This window comes from Varroa jacobsoni, unplaced genomic scaffold, assembly GCF_002532875.2.
Source record: "Varroa jacobsoni isolate VJ856 unplaced genomic scaffold, vjacob_1.0 scaffold_1161, whole genome shotgun sequence".
NCBI lineage: Eukaryota > Metazoa > Arthropoda > Arachnida > Mesostigmata > Varroidae > Varroa > Varroa jacobsoni.
This window is the reverse complement of record NW_019214063.1, coordinates 86,940-109,029: the sequence shown is the minus strand read 5'-3', so window position 1 is coordinate 109,029 and position 22,090 is coordinate 86,940. Positions and strand designations below refer to the sequence as shown.

Sequence of the window (22,090 nt, the reverse complement as noted above, 5' to 3'; positions counted from 1 at the left end):
AAGAAGTTGTAGATTAAGCTGCCTTCAAACTCTGCCAAACGCTTTACCAAGACTCTAAAGTCTCGCGGCTTGGCCAACCACTTTGGCATTCTCGAATTAAGTCTTCTCGCATAAATTCTGCTTCACTCTCTCATCGTTACCGCCAGTTTGAGTGACAGTGCACTATTACTAACGTAAACGCGATTCGTCCTACATCTCGATTTTATATTTACTTTGTAGGAACGAAGTAGATAAAGACTAGAACCATACATATTTTTTCTGTTATTCTAAACGTCATCCCACGCCGTTCATTAGCTATAGCGTTACCTAGACTAGAATGATTAACAGTGGCTAGAAGTTTTTTCGTCAAACCTATTGAAATTTGTTACATGTTAGCGTCCCTGTCGTCTTTGTCAAGTGCAGTTACAATGCAACTGCTAGTGGCTAGTATCGAAGTCTTAAGTGTGCACCGAATTTGTGGTTCGGGGTCTTGATCCAGTCTGTTACAGGTCGGCTCAGCATCGCTCACCATTATGTCAGCAAAATGTCGAAATTTCTAAAACGGCTTTTCGCAAAAATAAATGCATTGAGTTAACCTCCTCATATTGTTCACAATCACACCATTCCGTACTTTGCCGTGTTGAAACAAATCACACATACTAGTATACTTCGTTGCCTGCAGAGGCCGGTGACTCTGTATAATACTCTTCTGTTACGCGAGCAGAAGTAATGTTTGCGCACTAAACACCGCTTAGCAAGTCTTTTTCTTAATAGAAAATTGTCATGGCCTCCTGGAGGTGAGATAAATTTGACAAGACAAAGATGCTATTGTGTCCTATAACGCGGGACATTGAAACAAAACGTTGTGAGGCGCCCCACCGTTTGCCAACAGCGTATTTAATCATGGCCTATCGACGCCCTAACGATCCTTTAAGGCAACAAAAATATATGATTTATTCACTAATTAATATCATGAACACATCATTTATCGGAAGTGTTTCCTGAAAGATAAATTTCTATTCCTGCAGCACCTACACATACGGCATAATATAGTTGTCTTCACCCTTACGATTCTTCCGTTAAAAAATAGTGATGATAAATATATACTCCGCGTGGATAGGGTAATTAGGGCGCAAATTATATGGTCTGTGTATTTATTACGTATATTTAGAAGAGCTACGCAGCAGAATACGCTATCGGAAAGTAATATTGTACCGTCGGAAAAATGTTGGTCGGTTTAGAGTCAAGACTGATGAAAATGTCTATTTATATTTTAAAACAATATTACTATAGTAAATGTGCACCGTTCTGATTATCCTTCTAGTTACACCTATTGAAATCTAGGTAGAGCCATTAAGGAGTCCTGTAGGAACTAAGACGCATAATAATCCCATGCTGCAGGATCTGCGCTTGTATGAAAACTTTCCATCGAAGTTCTCTCAACTTTCGTTGTATAGCTAAAGATGTACATGATCTGACACTATTATAGCATTTCCGTTCACAATTTCCGAACGATTTTCTTTCATCGTCCGCTCTAATCTTGTCAGGTGATAACAGAAGAGGTCAGAACCAATCGTTTTTCTAGGAGGCAGAAACTTATAATGCACGATTCTTTCCCAGTTCCACCAAACACATAGCATCACTTTCTTTCGCCAGTTTAAGCTTTGCCACACATTGTGGGGTAGTTTTTTTTTTTTTTTTTTTTAATTTTTACCTCTGATCACTGTTTTATAAAGGGTTTGATCTTATTGCATTTTAATGATTAGTGCCACACTAACTTAACATGATGTTAATTAATGTGGCACCTAAACACCGAGATTTTTTGTGGTCAGCTTCCTTAGGATTATTTAGGATTGTTCGGTGGTACATGTTTAGTTCTTTGATGACATCAGGGGTATTCACGTATCAGTGCTTAATCTATTGTCGCGATAATTTCATCAGATTCTGCTTTTATCATAATAAAAGTACTAACTATAGCAATTTTTTTTTGCAGAAATTTCGCTTATTTTCAAGACGGTCTATCTTAGGCATCTAAATTCTCACAATTTTAACACAGTAACTATTCCCAAATCTTAGCTTTCGAGTAGTATTAACGCCGACCTAGCACAAATCGTATTATACGAGATATATGACTTCGAAGCCATCTAGCGAGCAAAGTTGCCAATATTTTTTCAACAGGTTAGCCTTTCCTGTAGGTTCCAACTAGGCATCTTCCTTAACCGTGTTTATTCAAAAGGTTGCCTATGGGCAAACGTTTCTTTGGTGATCCGATATGATATAAACATCAGCGGCAGCAGTAGCTACAGCGGATGCATCAATCAGCTTCTTCTGTGGGAAGTGAAGTATCACAATACTTCACGTGGATGTGACTGGTCCGAGAAAAAGCCATAGGTCATCCATAAGATCATCGCGTAAGATGTAAGAAGGTGCTGTTTATGGAGCATTTCCATGATTAATGCATCTCTCTACGTGGTCGGATTTTCACAGCTTACACGTTTCATATGTTTTTTTCATCTCCGAACTTAGGTCGTTTAGCTATCCGCCCTGCAAATTGATGCCACTGCTGCTGACTTTTTTTTTCCATAGGTTTTCACTACGAGAAAGAAGCTCACTTCCATGACTCATATGTCCCCGTAATAGGTTTTTCTTTCTCATTCCCCTCTCTATGCTTTCCTCTATGGTCCAGATTTTCTAATTATTCCATAATGTGCATTTACCATACGTCTGTAATGATACTGAGAAGATGGCCTACAAAATGGACAGAAATTCTTGGTGTCGTAAGGGTGTCCAGTTTGCAACGTAGATACAGATTCAACGCACCTCTATAAACGCATTGAATACTCTCCGTTTCATAGCCTTGCTAATAATACTCGTCTTACCCTTACACAATAAATAAAAGTAGGGCTAGCCTTAAATTAATCCGAAGCATCGGCCTATAATTTTACTTATTCTAATTTAGTTAGGACATTTAGTCATTTTAGACAATATTATAGTTAATGTTATAGTTAATTAAGCTGGATCTTACGAACATCGATAGTATTCCTATCATCGACAAGGATGCGAGCGAAAATTAGGCCAATGGTAGGGCTCAAATAAAAGCACTATCGGAGTTTGTTTTTAGACAAATTTCAAAAGGCCAAACGATGAACAAGAGTAAAATAGTATGCCTGAAACTTTTTACAACGGTATGTGTAGACATAGCTTCAGTCTAGGCATAATTTCGAAATTAATCCTTTTCTTTGTGATAATAACTCTCTAGCAAAGCCGCTTAGCATTCAAAAAGTCACTGCGTTCTTTTATAATACAATATCAGTATTTACTCTACGAGCGCTTTCGTATATCATTGCAATGATGTCACATTTTACCTGAGAGACATATATGTTTGCTTTTGACATGAGACTAATATTAATTTGATACGCAACCCGATCTTATGAACAAAATAAAATTGGGATCTTGACAAATCGTCGGACGATGATAGCTCAGTTGATTTGTTTTAGTATTAAACTCATTATCGAAAACTATGATTCGCTTGAGTAAATGCAGTTAAGGATTATAAATCCAATAGAATCCACCAAAGAAGGCTGAATTTTATGATAGGTAAAATGTTATTTATGATGGCCAAAATATAATTCGTCACAAACGAATGATATGTCGGACATCGTTCTACAAACAGAATGTTAACGCTAGGAAGTCTTATAATCAACACAAAAGAAAGGCTCTAACACGATTTAAAGAATAATGCGACCTTACTCGATAATTGGATAAAGTCTTATTACGGCTTGACTTTTCAATCTCGACATGACGTTACTTAGGACAGCAGTGTGTTGACACAGATTCGTATAATTTTTTAAAAATTTTATTTGGGTATAACAAATCCGGCAGAAACACGGTGGAGACAGAACGTAGCGTATATTAGGTTTGCCGTGTAACGCAAGATGTTTAAAACTTCAGGTTTGTCCCAGAATTAATAGAATTCAAATTTTTCTCGTTCGTTATTGGATTTCAACAGCACTGATAGCGGTTTTAATGACAGTCCTGATTAACGACTGGCCATGATTTCATGAAGTGGTCGAGAACGAGTTTCGAAAACGACCAACGAGCAGCTAAGAAGAAGATATGATGAGCGCTAAGAGAAAAAAAGAAAAGGGAAGTGATATAGAGTCAGTGGGCTAGCATAGATGGGCGGGAGCTGTGTTTGAGGGGCGTAAAAACAGACAATTTGGTGCAAGTAAAAAAAAAAAAGACTTAGATCACAGCAGACTTCTACTCGCACATAGCAGTCTCCGCTATTACTGCTACAGCTGTCGCTAGTAGTAATAATAGTAATGGTAATGCTGTTGTTGTTGCTAGTTCTGCACTTTCCGCTGTCGTCCGTCCGCCACCCCACGAACCACCTCTTCCTCGTCCTTTCACTCCTCCTGCTCAGCTACCGCTGCTGCCATACTCGCCTGTCTACCCTCCCTTCTTCTAGGATACTCAACTGCAGAACCGCCGCACGAAACCACGGAGCGCTAAGCCGACTCAGATCCCAGGCATCACAGCAGCTCGAGTAGTAACTGCGGCGCCAGTCAAGGCAAAGCGTTTGCTGGCTGGCTTCTCTTAACTGCCCCCCGTCCTCCTCGGTTATTTTCATTGACTCCTGCGCAGGCTAGTGCTACCGTTGCTGCAGTATAACTCTCTCTACTACTTTTCGAGTGTGCTTGTAATTTTCCCGCATACTCATTCAGTTGCTCGCTCGTTCTCAGTAAATCGTCCAATGCAGTCCTTCTACCACGTACGAAAAAGTAGGTAGAACTGCAGCTATGGATAGCCACACTTGAAGTGCTGTTGTACTGTTGCAGGTCAAGGCTGTCTACCTTAGCAACACAAGGAAAGGAGTCGTTCAGGCCCATGTTACTAGATATTGAATAAAAGGACCATTGTTGGAGAAATGCCAAGCTCCATACAGGTACGGCTAAATGATGCTTAACAAAAAAAAAAAAAAATGCACTGTTTTGCAACATGAGCCAGCTCTGCAACGAATAGCGTGCGGATCTTCTCATGAAAACATCGCCTATATGGCCATTTTCCACAGCTCGGTGTTTTAAACTGACTTGTTCAGTCCTTTTTCGTCCAGGAACAACCTGCGTTCCTACCGAAACGATGTCATCATTTTATTGTTATCCGCTTCTGACGATTGAAGATAGGGATCGTTCGGTCTTAGGCACAATACACATATCATAATAATGTACAAAAGCTGGCTAAATACATTTTTACAGCAGGCCTCGAGTAAATACGGTCTTTGAACCTGTGATGCTTACACAAGCACGGTCTAAGCGACAATATACATAGAGCTAGCATTACCACGCAGGTTCATTCAATAGATCGGGACCAACCTGGCCCGTGAAGGCCACCCTAGAGCGAACAGAATCATCTGTTTGTGGCAACACAGAGCGACATCATATTCATTTTCTGATAGATTCAACCGAAGATAGATAAGTCTTTACTTAAATGTGCCCTTTCTCCTCCTTTCTTTCGTGGAAACATCTGAGACGTGAAACGCTATAACTGGCGGCTGCATCGTTCGGCAATAGTTTATTTGTAATTATAAATAATAATAATTGTTGTTTAATAGACGACGTATTTACGCGTCGTCTTGGATGTGTTTCACGCTCTCAAAATTGACGCATCCGTAAGTTAACCTATCGTTGCGGCCCTGCATATTCAAAATCACGAAGTATCCGCTTGTTAATTATTCATACAATACTACTAATAAGTTGTTGGATTTTCCATCAAACGGATACTATGGAATCACGTGTAAGCTTGTGGAATGAACATTGTAAAGACAAGCAATAGCCTAGTAGAATTTGCAAAGCCTTTGCAAAACCTAATAATAGGTTCTGCTCGACTGACTTCCGCGAATGTTGATAGAAGCACTGTATATTACTATTACTGTATATTGGTATCGAGTATGATCATAATTTGGTAAAACCGAATTACTTTCGGGCCAGTACGACAGCACATTCCGGCGTTTTGTTGTGGTAAGCGGGCGAGCCAGTGACGACAGTGCATGAACGGTATGAACTGGGGTTTCCGTTTGCCCAGCCTTTGAGGGCTATGGGCATTCATCTTCGGAATATGTGCGGTTAGGTCTGGGTAAGTGGGATAAAGCCTAGCGGTACTTCAAAGCCATTTCTATTGCACTGCCTGGCATACCGGTGTAACGTATGAATATTTAGACAGCCGTCGCTGGCATTAGCTTACGCAGCACACGCGTTCGGGAAACAGAGCGAGAGGAGCCGGGGGGCGACATAAGGGAGGAAAAGCGGACGTTCACCACGAAAAGAACGAGAAATTAACGTGCACGTAGGCAACCGAACGAAGAACAGCAGAAGGTACTGCAAATAATAGAGCGAAACATAGCATCAAGCAAATGGCGACCCATCGTTACTATGGCTGCATAAACGCGTCTTCTGCGTTCTTTTGTATGGCGACGACGACGGCGGCACCGAATCTAAACGCAGCGTGTAACACAATGCATTTCAGAGATGTAGGCGGAAGAGTGTTAGAACACTCCTTTTTGGATTTGAATACTGTTCGCCTTGCAATGTTCATAATATGCCGCAGCAGGTAATAGTGTGATGAAGAAGGAACATAATATTTTGAGAGTTCGTAATACGGTAAAATAAGAGCGTGCTTGAGTCGATTAATTCTACTCAAATAAGAATGCCTATTTTACTCTCATTTATATTTTATCTAGATTTCTACGACCTCCAGTGGGGGTCCCAGGCTCATCGTAATCGTTCTGATAATTTCAGAGGGTCGCACTATTCGCGTGGGGAGTAGGCATCGGATGACCAAACCCGGTCAACTCCTCATACAGGACGTGAGGCGGGAGGATCAAGGTGTCTATAGATGCGTCGTTCAGGGAGCCCAAGGAGAAGTCTTTACAAGGGACGTCTACGTTCATGTCGTAGGTAAGTTTTAACAGACGCAACATATGAGTCTACAGTGGTATAAAACAGTACACAATATGTTTTTCACGAGCAACACCACCTTGAACGTAGGACGTCTGCCTAGCCAGGTCGATCCATTTACTAATTACGTTCTACGTTCACTCATCTTATGATAGCCAATAGTATTTTGGAAATTACAAAATCTAACTTAAAGCGAATTTAAAACCTCATTGTTTGTAGAAGCTTCGCTAACAGATGGTAGTGATTATGTGGCTGTAATTTCGCTGTTGTCTTCAGTCGTGGCTCCCCGAGTGCCCTGTTAGGCAGTGAAGATAGTGCATTATTGGCCTCATTCCGTCATTCCACTACGCTATTCCATACATCAAGTGGCTAAAGTAGATTTATATCCACTTTAGCCATTTGATGCTTTGTTTCCACTCTTCAATCATTAGTACTATCCTGGTTCAGGTAGTCGACTATCCTGTTCCAGTCGTCCCGGAGCGGAACAGGAAACCTATCCCCTTTGTCAATTATTATCCAGTGCTACCATTGAATCCAACCCATCATTGTGTTAGCGCTGAACCTGTACACCGCTGCGACTACTCCGTTATCTCAAGGTAAAGCTGACCTTTCAAAGTGCCCCGTAAATATCAAACCGTGTGAGCAACTTGATTTTTTTCGAAAATTCTTAATAATTTCCCGGAGAGGCATCAGACATGAAGAAATGCGAGAAGCTCAACGTCTGCATACGAAGAGTCTATGGGGACGTGTTGAAGTTTGTCAATATAATACAGATTGATCTTAGACATGTGGATTTCATTAGAGTATTCTTTGTTGGCCAATACTGCACACAAAATAGTCGGTACACACATAAATAGACAGAAACCCATATTCGTATAAAGGTATAGTATTATTGGTATAAATATTATGATTATTATCATTAGTAATGGATGCTGGACAGGATTTGTTTCCGTTTAAGCTATGCCCCTTGGCGTTTAGTCGTTCGATTGATGGATTGCCCTGTAATCAGGGCGTGCATTACAACAGCAACTGGTATATAATCAGTTAATTGCAATACAGCCATATAATTGATCTAATAGCAGAACATATAAGTTATCTGAGTAGTAAAACTTCCAGTGTTTAGTAGAAGTTCAGGCGAACTAAACCGTCTGTTATAATGTGATACATTTTACTTGGAAACAGGAACGCTGAGATCTTCTATAGCATAGGTACTTCGGCTTATACATGTAGGGAATGATATCGATTCTGCTGTTATATCAACAGTATGTTTCTATTAGTAATCACGAATAGTATGTTGAATGATATATAAAAGGTTACATCAGTTCCTTTGGAGTGAGAGTGTTCGATTTAGCCGTATTTTTTTGTATCAGCTTTCAACAAAAAAAAAATTATTATTCATCAGACTTTTTAAAAAAATTTAAAGTTGTGCGTAAAGGCTCGTATGGCTTACTGAAAGAAAAATGTGCTAGTTCAACACCTCAGATATGCTTTTCTGAAGCATTCTTAAGGGTAGGGGGGTCGACCCCACTTAAGCCCAGAAGTAGGAACTCCAAGAAAGCTCGAATCCTCGGAACAGCCGCACTGCCCCTCTCGCGTTCGTTCTTAGTGTAGTTTTCAGTTTTTACTTGATGTATGGGCATAAAAACGTTGACGGGCTCCAGTATGGCGGCCGTACAATGTATAGACGCAGAGTAAGGCCACATTATATGTATCACGATGAGTCAACTCCAAACCCTAAAAATCCTACCCAGTTGTATTTCTTCAGTTTCATTAGAGGTTACAATTCAGCTAATTGCTATTTGAGCACTGTCAGCGTAGCACTTATTAAGCGTTTTCAAATTCAAATGATAAGCCACTGTGCACAGGTTTTAGAACTGATATTTTGTCAAATGGGTCATTCGGAGATGGGTCAAAATTCCAAGTCCTTCGTCAATTTTCGACACGACCTACTGGCGACCTGATAATTGGCAGAATCGAAATCGTTGAAAGACAAATTATGATCAACAAAAAAGACAAAACACTGCTTTCACGAATAAAAATTTGGCGCGCATTCAGGTGGCTCGTAGTCTATCAAAACGCTTTGTAAAGATTCCGCTTACTTTAGCTGATCTATAGAGAAGGCTGCTATTAGGCCTCGCCTCCAAATGCTTCAATGTTTTTCGTAGGCTCATCCCGATTAGTGCATGAACGTTTAGCACGTTTTCGACAACGGACGCAATGTTTTTAATTGTATTGCACCTTTTAACTAAATATTAAAAATGCCAATTTAGTTCATAAACAACGACGCGCAGTAAGGAACTTCCCGCACGACGACAGACATTTTCTCGTATAGTTATTTAAAAAGGAATGCCAAGCTTAAGCTAGCTTAGATTCAATTCAATTGTTTCTCTTTCCTTCATTTCAGTTCCACCAAAATTGGCCCCATTCGCATTTCCGTCACGAATGCAAGCTGGTCATCGAGCTACAGTAACGTGCGCCATTGTTGAAGGGGATTCACCGATTATAATATCGTGGCAGAAGAATGGCAGGCCGCTCTTAAATCACAAGGGGATCCAGACGCTTCCTCTTTCTGATTTCGTCTCGACCCTGATGATCGACCACGTTGAGAGAACGCACTCTGGAAACTTCACTTGTATTGCTACAAACCGTGCTGCCGTCACCAACTATACGGCACCGCTCATAGTGCTCGGTAAGTTTCTTCAATGTCATCAGTTGCTCTCACTAGTAGCTTCTCACCTAATCGCTTGGCGCAGATTTAATTAGTTGATGATTTTTCGGTTACAATGCAGTTATCGTCAAGACAGAGACGGATGTTGTGCCGAAGCCGTGTTTCCAGTTTTAAAGGGTACAATGATGAGTAATTAATAAAACTCATCTATATACACCCACTTGTTTAGGGTCGTTAGGCCATTCTTATGACAACGCTTCTCCTGATTTTCCCTAACTATTACTATAATATTTAAAAATGAAGGCAAATTGATAGATGAATGGCCACCCCAGAGACGATAAGAAAACAAAAAACCCTGTGCAAAAACTTCATAATTAAAGAGTCTAACCTACAGTAGCATCAGCCTATGCAAAGCGTCGCGGACGGCATTCAATAGATTTGTGAAGCTATTCGAGTCAGCCAAGAAACGTTGCGATCACGCCAAATCATTGTCAAACTACGGAAAATAGTTGTCAACCAGGCATTGGCCCTTGTCCTGTTTTAGCAGCCCAAAGTGAAAAAGCACGTTTACGCTTTGGGTCACCAGGCCAACCGGAGCGTGTCTGATCTACTTGGGCAATAAACTATTGGCTTATTGAAAAAATAGATTAAATTTAGAAAAAAAAAAAAGGTCTACCAAGGCAGATATTTTCCTGCACTGTTTGAAACAGCTGAAATACTATAAGCAGTAATTATTGCACCCTGTATACTCTGCCAGTGTACAAAATATACCAATGAATCTCTGTGTCTCGTTATTTACCCAAATAAGGGTTCCTATTCTATTCTATTCTATACTGTTCGCGGGCCTACTGTGCCAGATAAGTTTAGAAATAGCCTATCATCAACAGAAGTATAGTTGTTACAATGCATACAAACCAAATTCAAATTTGGGAGCTACCTTGTCTTTGCAATGCTTACTAACAGAAAGTGTCGAAAAACATAATAAATAACAACAACCCACTAGTATATAATTTAGTTTGTTAGGTTTGTTTGTTAGGTTGTTCCTAATATTTTTAACACCAAACGTCAATGGAAGCCTTTCGACTATAATATCACAAAAAAAGTAGTCTATGCAAGTCTTAGGACCGCCAATCGTCTGCTTATTGAACAACGTTAATAGTCGTTTCTACGTGGCGCATTTCTGCTGTAATAATAATTGGCTCTATTTAGCTAAAAACTTTTTTTTGGGCTATTACGCTGATGGCCAACGAAGGCCTCCACAGCTGTTAACCCATTTATCCTCTTGTTAGCCTGGTCACTCAATTACAACGGCTCGGGAAGTTTCGATCATATCATAGACAAGAGTCGAGTAGCAGCCCAAGACTTTAACTCTACTTTTTAGGAAATAAATCTCAAACTCTTACTAGAATTGTTCTATTTATTTAATAAACGAATATGCTATTCTTGTCATCAACGATATAGTCGTGGGTCATTGAACGCTTAGTGTCAACTTCTCTCCAGTGGTAACCCCCAATCATTTACATAGCACGCCATCGACTATAATTAAACAACAGCAACTAAAAGTTTGTGTTTTTGTTTCTTCATTATTATATTACTACTTGTATATAATTGTTTTTTCGCAATAATCCAATTGAACTCTATAGGATCTCCGGCACGAAACGCTTCATAAACCTTGACTGGATGCAGCTATTTCACAAACGTATTAAAGTGATTGTTTGTGCGTGTCTGTGCTGTTATAAATAAACTCAGCGTGTTTTTTGTTCTTCGAACCTGCGGGATAGCATTGATAAGTGTGCTTACGACAACTCGTAGGACGTTTGAAAGTATTTCGATAACGCTACAAAGCGAAATCTATAAAGATGGCGTTTAAATTAGGATATTATAAGAATTTCCCTTTACCCTGATTGCTCGAAGAATACAATTTAAAAGAAATGCTTTATTTGATCGTTCTATTTATCATTGCGGCCACAGTTGTCTTCACTGAGCTCGCTTGGGTCCTGAATTGCTTCTGCATATTTTCTATTCCGTTCACTTTTTTGTCGATCATACCGAACATCGATGTGTGGATTCCTCAAAATTAAGTTTTTCAAACTTCACAAATATACGAACTAGCGCAAAGTTACTTTGGATAGCGCAAATGAAACATATCTATCTTCACTTAACCTGATGGAAATTGTCCTACTGCTAGCTTTAATGACTTCCCTGCTGATTTTTAAGAAACTTTAGGTGCGTACGTGACATGACTTGCATTGGAATCTGAAGTTACAGTAATGGTACAAACTTAAGGCGTTACTGTCCTGGATCTTAAGTCCTATTTACTGGAATATCATGAAATTTTTCGAAGATTATTAGGGTAGGTTTGCTTTATAAACCAATAAGACTCGTCAGGCCTGGTAAAACGGGCGAACTGCGACTATTTTCGATGGAGAAAAATACGTCTTCTAATAAAGCTTCGCGTCATTTCAGTGCTATGAAAAACTGAATTATATTGATAAAACCCAACCAAAAAGAGAGCATCGTAGAAAATCTCTGGATTGTTCAATTAATGCGTGAAGCTCACTAAAGTAATTCTGTGTAATGATTCCATATTTAATCGCACCTGTTGAAATGAAGAGTGTACGTGTGTTTATGTGTACATGTATACATATACGTATATGTACATTTGCGATCCTTTTTGAGAACTAGGGTAAATTATACGTCGAAAATAAATATGGTAATAAGATGGTTCATAGGGGGCGGAGTTTGTGTCATCCAAACAGCTTAACTCGTTGTCGTTGTTATTGTTGTAGCAGACGTACTGTTACATAGGATTATGCACGTACTGTGTATAGTTAATAACAGGTGGGGGATTTGATGTTCCCAAAAGGTTCGTATTTTTCGTAGTTATGCTCCTGCGATCGTGTGATTTGGGTGTTATGGTCATAGACGTGTGAAAGTACGCTTGCAATAATGAGTGGGCTCCGTCTCGCTCGCCATCTTGTTAGAAGCGAAGTTCATACATGCAGAAGAAGTTTCGTTATATGTTAGACTTATAACATTGATTCTAAGAAAAAAAAAAAAGACATTCTGAGAACTTTGCAAATAATATACTTATTTCCTTGCAGAATATCATGATGACCTATTCAAGTTTGTTAGTGTTAGCTCCAATGTTTCCTTTCAAGATAGGTCTGCTTTGCCTATGGGAGAAATTTTCGACTTCCTCTGCAATCTGACTCACGGACATTACCGGTTGCCCTTCTTATTATCGCCCGTTCGTTATTCTAATCCGGCCAATAAGTAATTATGCTATAGTAGAGATTTCGTTGCCACTATAGTCGTAGTAAACGCTGGAATGCATACAACACAAGCGTATCAACACAGATTACCCGCAAACGGACAAATCGCGTATCTTCCTGTAACAAACGTTATTAGCTGACGGTATATTTCTTTTCAGCACCCCCATCGTGGAGCATTAAACCAGAGGACAAAACGGTGATTGTAGGATCTGCTGTAAGATTTGATTGTCGGGCGGATGGTGAACCCCAACCAATTATTCGATGGAAAGTCGCTAAAGGTAACCCGGCCTACTTATATTCTAATTCGAAATAAATATCAGCTTGAAAATAGGGGTTTAGAAACTAGAAACGTATAGATATCTCAAGGGCGATAACTATGAACTCAAAATTAGTACTGGGCATTGGGGTAAAATAGCCATTTTCCTATTATATTATCCGAATAAACTTATGACTTGTAATTTTAGGATGACTATTCTCTCCCTAATGTTCAGTTTCAGTTCAGCGTATATCTGATATTTCTAATCGTCATCTACAGATACAAGCATGCTTTATGGATAACATAGATACGTTAATGGTGAACGAATGACTCTGTGTGTAAGTTATATTCCCCAGCGAATAACAGAATAACACTGATCCAAATGTTTTGCCCCTTCACTTATTGCCTACTATAATATGTGACGTCTATTTAGAATGCCCGTGAGTAACACAGGTGTCTTACACCTCTGTCCGACGTTGGGAAACGTGATGTTTCACCTGCCACAAATAATTTGATTAACCACTGTTGACGTGGTTCTGAGAGTCAATGCGACCAGGAAGAAAAAAGATATGGCAAGTTCTTGAAGGTTAATCATTGAAAAGAATCAACGAATCAATGTGCGACATGAAGCAATACTAAAGACACCGACTGTTCTGTTTGTAGACCTTTTATCGGTAAAGTTAGGAAATGCGTAAGGTAGCGTTATTAAAGCGACCTTAGCCAGTTCGATATCTGACGAGTGAGTTAGATAGCGATCTATAAAGACAAAATATGGAAGTTAACAACTGCTCGGAGAAATGGCTTTCATTGAAGTTTCAAAGCGCAAAGCGGACGTACCTCCCCTCTCTTAGAATGTTGTTTCAACTAGTACCCGATATACACTTGCAGGAACTCCGAAGAATCAGGTAAGTCAGAACGATACGTTTGTTCTAAAACGGTTGCTATAAACGCCGACGACGCATCTGATTTACCAAGAGCTATATTTGCTTTCGTAACACCTTATTATCGTTAAACAAAAGGCACCGCAGCACTAGGATAATTATTATAATACTACACACGACAAAAACAATCACCTAGTCAATCTACCCCACTAATGTCTATGGAATTAAAAAGGAGTGTTGAAATTCTTTAGAAAAACTTAGCATCATTCTGCAGGAACGATTATAAATATGACTATTCTATGAGCTTTACCGCAGTAGGTAGGAAGTAAAACACTTATTGTTATGAGAATGTTTGTTAGCTGTTTAGTTGGACGTAGGACCTTATTCAGTGTCATTGCCTTGATCGTATTTTTTTGCCATACTACGACGGTGTTTTCCTTCATTTCTTTTGTCCACCACCAAGCATAGCCTATTCTTCTATATAAAAACTAGGCTGAGATGTAGCTAAACGTCAATGACGGATGACCTCCGAGCCGCAGGGTTCCTTGGAGATTTCCCATCGTACGGAGAATGATTGCGAGAGAGTTCGGGGTTAACCTACAGTCAGAGAGAGTTAGCCCTCTCAAGTGTATCGCCGATCCGAAACCCCTTCACTTTCCCTGCTGGTGCCGTAAAAATAAAAAGTTAGTTGTGGTCATTGCAGAATCCAGAAACATGCCAGCCAGAATCACTGCTTCTGATCGACCCTTTTTACCAGACTAGCCACTATGCTATAAGCATGATACACCCAGTAAATACGCCCGAGATAAGAACTTCAGTAGGGACAATATTCTGCAGTGCATTCACACTAACACAAATTCTCCGCGGAATTAGAAAAGAGATATTTAAACCCACGCTGAGTTTGCATGTGGGCGCTAGCCATCTGTTTGTTCATAATTAAAAACTGAATCCACATCTAAAATGGTAGGTGTTTTTGGATTCAATGCCTAACTTTTGTCCCCTTTTCCTTGAAGTAACTTTTTTTTTAAAAATTAATAATAACTTTAATAATAATAATAATAATAATAATAAAAAGTAAATACATTTTACTTTGTAAAATTACACTAGAGTAGGTTGGAGGTAGAGGCAAGCGCATACTAATAAAATTCTAGTTTTTATTTAATTAATTGTCTCACAGACAAGACGGTACGTGTGTTTTTTGACGGGAGTGTTTGTTTTGAAAGAAACTAGCTCTGATCTTAGCGAAATCTATGAGTAAATGCCTTCCATTAGCAGTTGGTTTGGCCACGACAAAAAGAGCGACAAGTGATAATTATAGAATAAAGGTGTAACATTCTAGTAAATCCAGTACGGGGGTGCCTGCCATTTACGCAAATGGTTTACTGCTAATCATGTGTGGTATAGATGCGACATAGATTGAATGTCTAAAATATTTTTGTCGAACTCTATTCAAAATATGATATTTACGTTCTAATATCCTATCTATCTAATATAATATCGTATGTATAGATAACCGCATAGCTTCTTATAGATCATTTATTTTGAAGCCAAATCTATACCTGATCAATACGTCAGAACTGGCTGTGTTACGTCGGTTAAGCTAATATCGCTTCTTTAATCATCATCAGCTTCTCGGGCTTATTAATTTGTTTTCGTTTTTGGCTTCGCCTTCTTCTACATATTCATTTTTATTGGATTTCTGGGTGGTACGCAGGATAAAGAAAGAAACAGAGACGTTAATTTACCCCTGCTCTCAATTATATGTGTCTTTCAGCCTTGCACTCATTTTTATGTGGTAATCTGCTATTTTGCCCCCTCTCTTTCTCCATTCCCAGCTTATCGCCGTTTCCACCGTCATTTTCATCCGCGGCGGGTCTTTTCTTGCCGCGACCCCTTCTCTTACTTCTCCTTCTCCTGCTGCTTCGTTTTCCTTTTCTCATTTGACTCGACTATTGTCATTTCCTCACCTGATTGTTACGCTATCGGTGACCCGGGTACGCGTCCGTCCCATTTTCTGTTACCCACTCCCTCAGGGAATGAGGCTGCCAGCATGAGCACGCCAGCGTCGTCTGCTGCCACCGCTGCTACGAGAGTCTATTGTAATAGAGTATGCGAAAAAGCAAAGTTGAACGGGGTATAGAGTGTTCGGAGCGGATATTGAAACTTGCTGCCTGAGGGAACTCGCGATGACCTCAAAGACGGCGGCGAAGGCAGACGACTTCGTTCGAGGCGTGAGAGGATTGTGCCGGAGGGTAGTAGTACTACTTCCACCGGTTTCACTTCTGCCATTCCGCGCTCCCTTGATTGATACCAGATTGGACCCTACGATGAACAAAACGCTACGAATTCAAAGACGTACGAGCTTACGGACCTGAAACATCAAAGCCGGGGAAGGTTGGCAGCAAAGCCACAAATTAACTTTTGCTTATTGCTGAAGCTTGCCCGTTACTCAAAATGATTCTTTTCTAAATAAATGTTTGTTTCTGTTGTGTTCGTTAGCCATCGTTACTGTGCTTTGTTGAATCAGTGGACTGAGTATGGGGTACATGAAGAAGGCTTACGGTTCAGCTAAGCGCTTTGGTTCATCAAGCGAGCGAATACAGTCAGGTTGTTTTTGAAATGAAAGGAACTGGTCTTCTTTACCAAATCACTTCTGTGAATACGTGCTTATGCTTATGATCTATTAGGTTAATTTACGTGAGACAGATGGGATTTGTCAGACAGATCTAGGTAATAGAATGTACCTGCGCAGTGAGAAATCGCAATAAGGGTATACGAACGATGCCAGTGGGAGCATAGACGTATCGTAGAAATAGTACGGCTACGTTGTTTCGGTCGTAGTTGTTTCTAGAGAAATCTCTGGAAGCTCCGAAATACCTCAGGTCAGCAGAATGTCTCAATTTAGTTTAATTAGTTTTATCATACTATCATTACAGAAGTTATTACACGACCTATTAATTATCAGTAATTAACAGTTCAAATTCAAGTGAATTATTTTAAACGTTACATTAAACCATTTATTAAATAGCGTTTAAGTTTCAAAATAAGTACGAGTGAATGTCGTCTGTTGGAAGTGTATGTATTTAGTGCTCTGAGGCATCTAATCAATCGCTTCCCATCGGTAAACTTTTTTCATTTTGCCTCACCAGAATGAACCAGGGGGCATTGGCCATGTGAATTATTTTTGCTATAGCGGATAATGGTAGACTATCTGAAATCTATTTAGACATATGACAAAGTGTTTTCGAAAGAAAGTCGAGCGAAATTTTAGGTTAAGTAAAAACAGAAAGAGGCCATTGATTCGCCGTTGCATGGCATGCTAAAACATTTGATTGGGGCAGTCAGTCAGCATACCATCTAAAGCCATATGAAAAAGTGTTTGGTTTGCGGAAGCCATAAGACAGGACAATGGCCACCTTGTTGCTTTCTCCAAACGAAGGAAAAAATTTGGTAGTGTTAATGGCTCTTTGAAGTACAAGCTTAGACTTTTAGACTAGAGCTTTTAGACAAGCTTAGCCTATTCGAATGCGTATAACGATGGAAACGACCTGCTATTTTTATGGATGCTACATCGGTGATATTGTTGTGTCCGGCTTTGGCAAACAGTTATAAAGGACGTCCTTCCAAAAGAAGTAAATGTTGGTTTGCTCTATCATTTTAAGTAAACCTAATTGGCAATAAATAGAAATTTGGCAAAATTCTGGAGATACTTTTCTAGCGTGCTCCAAATTCTACGTAAATAAGAGCGCCAGCAGCTATAGGAATGATCCCTATATAATAAAGGATTAGCCGGCATATGAAGACATCTGTAACAGTAAATAGGGATTGCAACACTAAACAACGATACGACTAGCAATACTCTAGAGAAAACAATAGCCTCTATAAGTGTTAGGGACTAATGGCAGAGCCTCACTCTACATGTAACATATTAACGTCCGAATAGGAAAGTGACAGAAGTTAAGTATATGTGGACCACAATGACGACGTCAAACGGCGGCGAAGGCAACGAGGAAGCCAACGACGACGGCGGCGATCTAAAAGACGACGAAGAATAACTGGTATAAAAACGGAACAAGATCGGGATGAGGGACGGCTAACCGCAGCAAGAGCGGATGAGTTTGTTTTGGAAAAGTCACGGCTGGATGCACGCTGCGGTAGAATGAGACGCTCTTGCAGCAGTAACCGCGTCTGGACGATAGACACTATCGGGTAGCAGCGGCAGGCAAGGCAACGATCGGAGGACGAACGAGCGACGAACTAGCGAAAGGAGCCATTCGTCCTCCGCTTGACCGTTCCTCCGTCAGTCGGCCTGTTTCGCTGTCCACTGCTGCTGTAGGCTCGGCGCCCTTTGGCTCGACGTAATGCAGCTGCAGCTCGCACAGTAGGGAAACAGCATCAACTGCGAGAGACATCGATGTTTCTTCTATTACTGCTGGTTGACTGTCTAACTATGTAACGGTGATGGCGGCAGCCTCATAGATAGTAATATTAGCTGTGGTCATAGTAGAAGTAGTGCTACTGGCGCTAGGGTAACGAACAGTGACGCCACTGCTGATGTCTGGCCGTGACCACACTGATAGTGGATGGAACTGGTTGGGTCGCTATTGGTAGGTGGGCCTTCAGCCTGATGCCTCGCAAGTCATTCTACTTTAGCCTGGATCTTTCGAACCACTTTGAACTGCTGCTGCTGCTGCTGCAGTTGCTTTGAGCTATTACACAAAAGGGGAAAGGCGAAAAGAGGAAGGAGAAGAAGCAAAGCGGACTACAGGCGGATCCGTTGCAAGCTTTTCCTCGTCGTTCGTGCCTCCTCCCCCCTCCTTCCTTATTGTAGTTCCATATTATTTCCGCTTATCTCAGCACAGGAGTGAGGCCAAGGCGAAGTAGTAGAGGCATGACGACACAGGATAAGAAAGGAAGAGAATAAAGGAAACAGAAAAAAGAAGTACGAATTTACTTTTTCAAGACAGTCAGACGTACCCTTTGCACCCAGTATCTACACACATCCTAATGCGCGCGCACATCAATACATAAGGACGAAGCACACCAAAATACGCACCCATCCACACACAGGCTGTTATAGATACAATAGGAAGCAAAATGTCCAGTGATCACCGACCTAACCCGCACCTCGGAGGAACTGTCTTGCCAACAAGCTACTCAGTCAGCCAACCAGCAGACCAGTTTGGCACGCAGGCACATAGACAGGCCCTTCTTCTTCAGAATAAGCAGCAAGAAAGAAGAAACTGGCAGGAGTGCTAGTGAAAACGAAAGCGTTATATGAAAGAAAAAAGCGACAGATGATGAGAAAAATGGGATGGAAAAGTAGGACAGACGGAGAAAGATTGAAGAACAGACAACTATTGATTCTTCCCAACTATTTTATCGAACCGTATCACTGTAGCTTGAATGGCTCCTCCAGCTTTTTCGAGCGCTTGAAATTACGATAGTATCGAGTGGAAGCACACAGCAATCTGTGAAAAAAGAAAAAGCTAATTTAAAAGCGAAGTGCGTATGCCTTTTGTTATAGAATGCTCATAGAATTAGACTGCCGAATATATAAAGTTGATTTTTCTGCGTTAGGTACTAATCGCTCAGTAAACTTGCAACAACATTGATCAAAACTCCTACGACCAAGCCTAATGCTGGGGTCCAACAATACACCTGACAGTCATCCACAGATCGGACTCCAGCATCAGTTTTGGTCGTTTAAAATTTGACGAAACACACAGCTTTTGATGTAAACTTCTCCCTTCGGCGATCGTATGTTATATAACCGTATATGTGAGTGTGTTCGTGCATCATCTAGAGTCGTTGTCTCAAGCAATCTCGTTAAAACGAAGCTTTAAAATGGCGTGTAAATATATTTCATTTGGCAACGCTCAACTACCTATATAACGAAAGCCCATTTCGATGGGTCTGGGTAGGAGTGTCTTTATCATCTACCGCAGGGAACGGCTGTGGGCGGGTGCATAAAGAAGTGTAGACAAATAGTTCTAAATAACGATCTACACTAGTAAATACATTAACGTATTCAAACGAATCCTTCGTTTTAATAGACATTTCCAAACAATCATATAACGTACGATTATACAAGATAGAGCAAGCATGATAAGTTGACGGTCATTTTCCTAATAGATTTCAGAGCGTTTGTTATTGACCCTCTCGTATGGCGATAACTGTTCTGGCGTATTTATGTTGGTAGTGTTCGTTCCTACTTTTACATCCAGCCCTACAATATTTTTAGCTAAAAACAAAGATAACGATCACAGTTTTCACGATAGAATTTAAGCTAACGATTACTCAATGTAGAAAAAGGTAAGTTTCATTCAATTACACACAAAACGTTTATGAAAGACGGTGTCTTTTCTTATCAGATGCAGGGTTTTGAGGATTTCCTTCCGCGTTCTTGTTATCAGGCTGGAGCCCGAATATTCATGCGCCGGTGTGTGCATCAGTATACAAATGCCAATTTCCATTCGATTTGTCTCTTTATTCGCAGTAGGCGTGTGGTTGATCCTTCCGCTTAGTATCGGCATGCTGACAAGCTTTCAGTGCATTTGTCGTGCACTATTAACTCGCCAGGGAGGCATAAAAAGAAGCTGTTGGTGGCGGAACAAAAGCAACCCGTCTTCTTACCGTCGTCGATAGAAAACAAAGATACAGATATATATATATATATATATATAGCAGTATATGTTTGAATCTGGCAGTAGTGAATTGTGTCGGCAGCAGAAAGATATTGGCGCGGAGGACGCGGTAACGTGAATAGTGGAAGCGCTGCCTTCGTCCTTTGCGGCTGACTTCTGCTTGCTTTCTGTACTCCTGCCGCTAGTGCTTCCATATACTGAAGTAGGCATCCAGCCAGCCAGTAGCCAAATTGCTACTGGCTTCAATACGCTAATAGGTAAGAGGGAGCCACCAGTGAGGTCGCTCTTGACGTTTGCTCCGAGGTTTTTGTTAGCCGAGACAGTTTCAGAGGTGAAGGCATTGAAAACATAGTAAAAAACAGGAAATCAATCGTCGACAAAAGTAAGCGAGATCCAACAGAGTCGTTCGTTGTAACAGTTCAGTGCCGACAGAATACAGTAAGAAGTCGCGTAGCAAAAAGGAGGAAATAGACGAAAAAGACGAAGTAGGAAAGCACGAAGAAGTGGCTCCATCTTCATCTTATTTTCCCCTTTCCCATGCGGGACCTACTTCAGTGGCCTCGCGTATCACATAAGTAAAGTCTCGACTTGCTTCGAAGCTACTTGGTCAGACGACGTCCTCATGAATTTCAATGTGCCGTCGCGAAAGTTCAACGGTTTGTAGTGTGCAAGCCCTTCACAGACGTTCCTTAGTAGCTGGACTATTGATTTTAGCGAAGGCACCGTAAAGACTCTGGGGCAATTTACCGTTACCACCAACAAGTTTTCATGCCTGGCATGATTTTCGCCTAAGTACGCGTAGTGCTGATTGTCTGCAAGCAAAAAATATTCAAGTTAGTTAGGCCGTTTGCTAAATTGCTAAAAATAGAACGGGTAACGGAAGCATTTAAAAGGACAAGCGATGGTACTAGCGGATATAGACCCTAATCACAGAATTAACATTTAGCCTAGACTTGAGGGTTTTCAATGCTACACGCTGGTTATTATGGAATCAATTGAAAGATCTCCATGCAATTATTGAAGTATACAAATGAAACTTTCAGCAGGTAACATTGTGAAAACTTGACACGTGACAGATCATTATACTTCTACCGTAATTATGCATTTCACAGAAAGATATCTCAAAAACAATTCGGAATACTATTACTTGTTTCCATAAAATTGACCTTGCAGCACCTCGATAATATCATTTGTATGGCATCACTTCAGTATGCCGTCTATCCTTGAGCCGGAAGTTTTTCGGGGTAAATTCGACCTGAATGATACCTAATCCCGGACGACAAACCTGTTGGAATCAAAGCTATTAATCCCAAATTGTCTGCTTCTCAAAAATGACTTTACTATGATCCTGAACCAGATGTACGTATGAGCATATTTATGATAAGAAATCAGAGCAATTGTAAGCGATGAAAATGCTCGCTGATTTGT

The 22,090-nt window shown here is 40.5% G+C and overlaps 1 protein-coding gene across 1 annotated transcript in view; it reads left to right on the top strand.

The window, feature by feature from the left end:
- Positions 1-22,090, top strand: part of LOC111267237 (cell adhesion molecule Dscam1) — a 78,140-nt gene that overhangs the window by 28,277 nt on the left and 27,773 nt on the right. Inside the window, exons 6-8 of the mRNA XM_022845335.2 lie at positions 6,777-6,935; positions 9,340-9,624; positions 13,037-13,156. Coding sequence (XP_022701070.1) covers positions 6,777-6,935; positions 9,340-9,624; positions 13,037-13,156 — 564 coding nt within the window. The remainder of the gene's footprint in view (positions 1-6,776; positions 6,936-9,339; positions 9,625-13,036; positions 13,157-22,090) is intronic.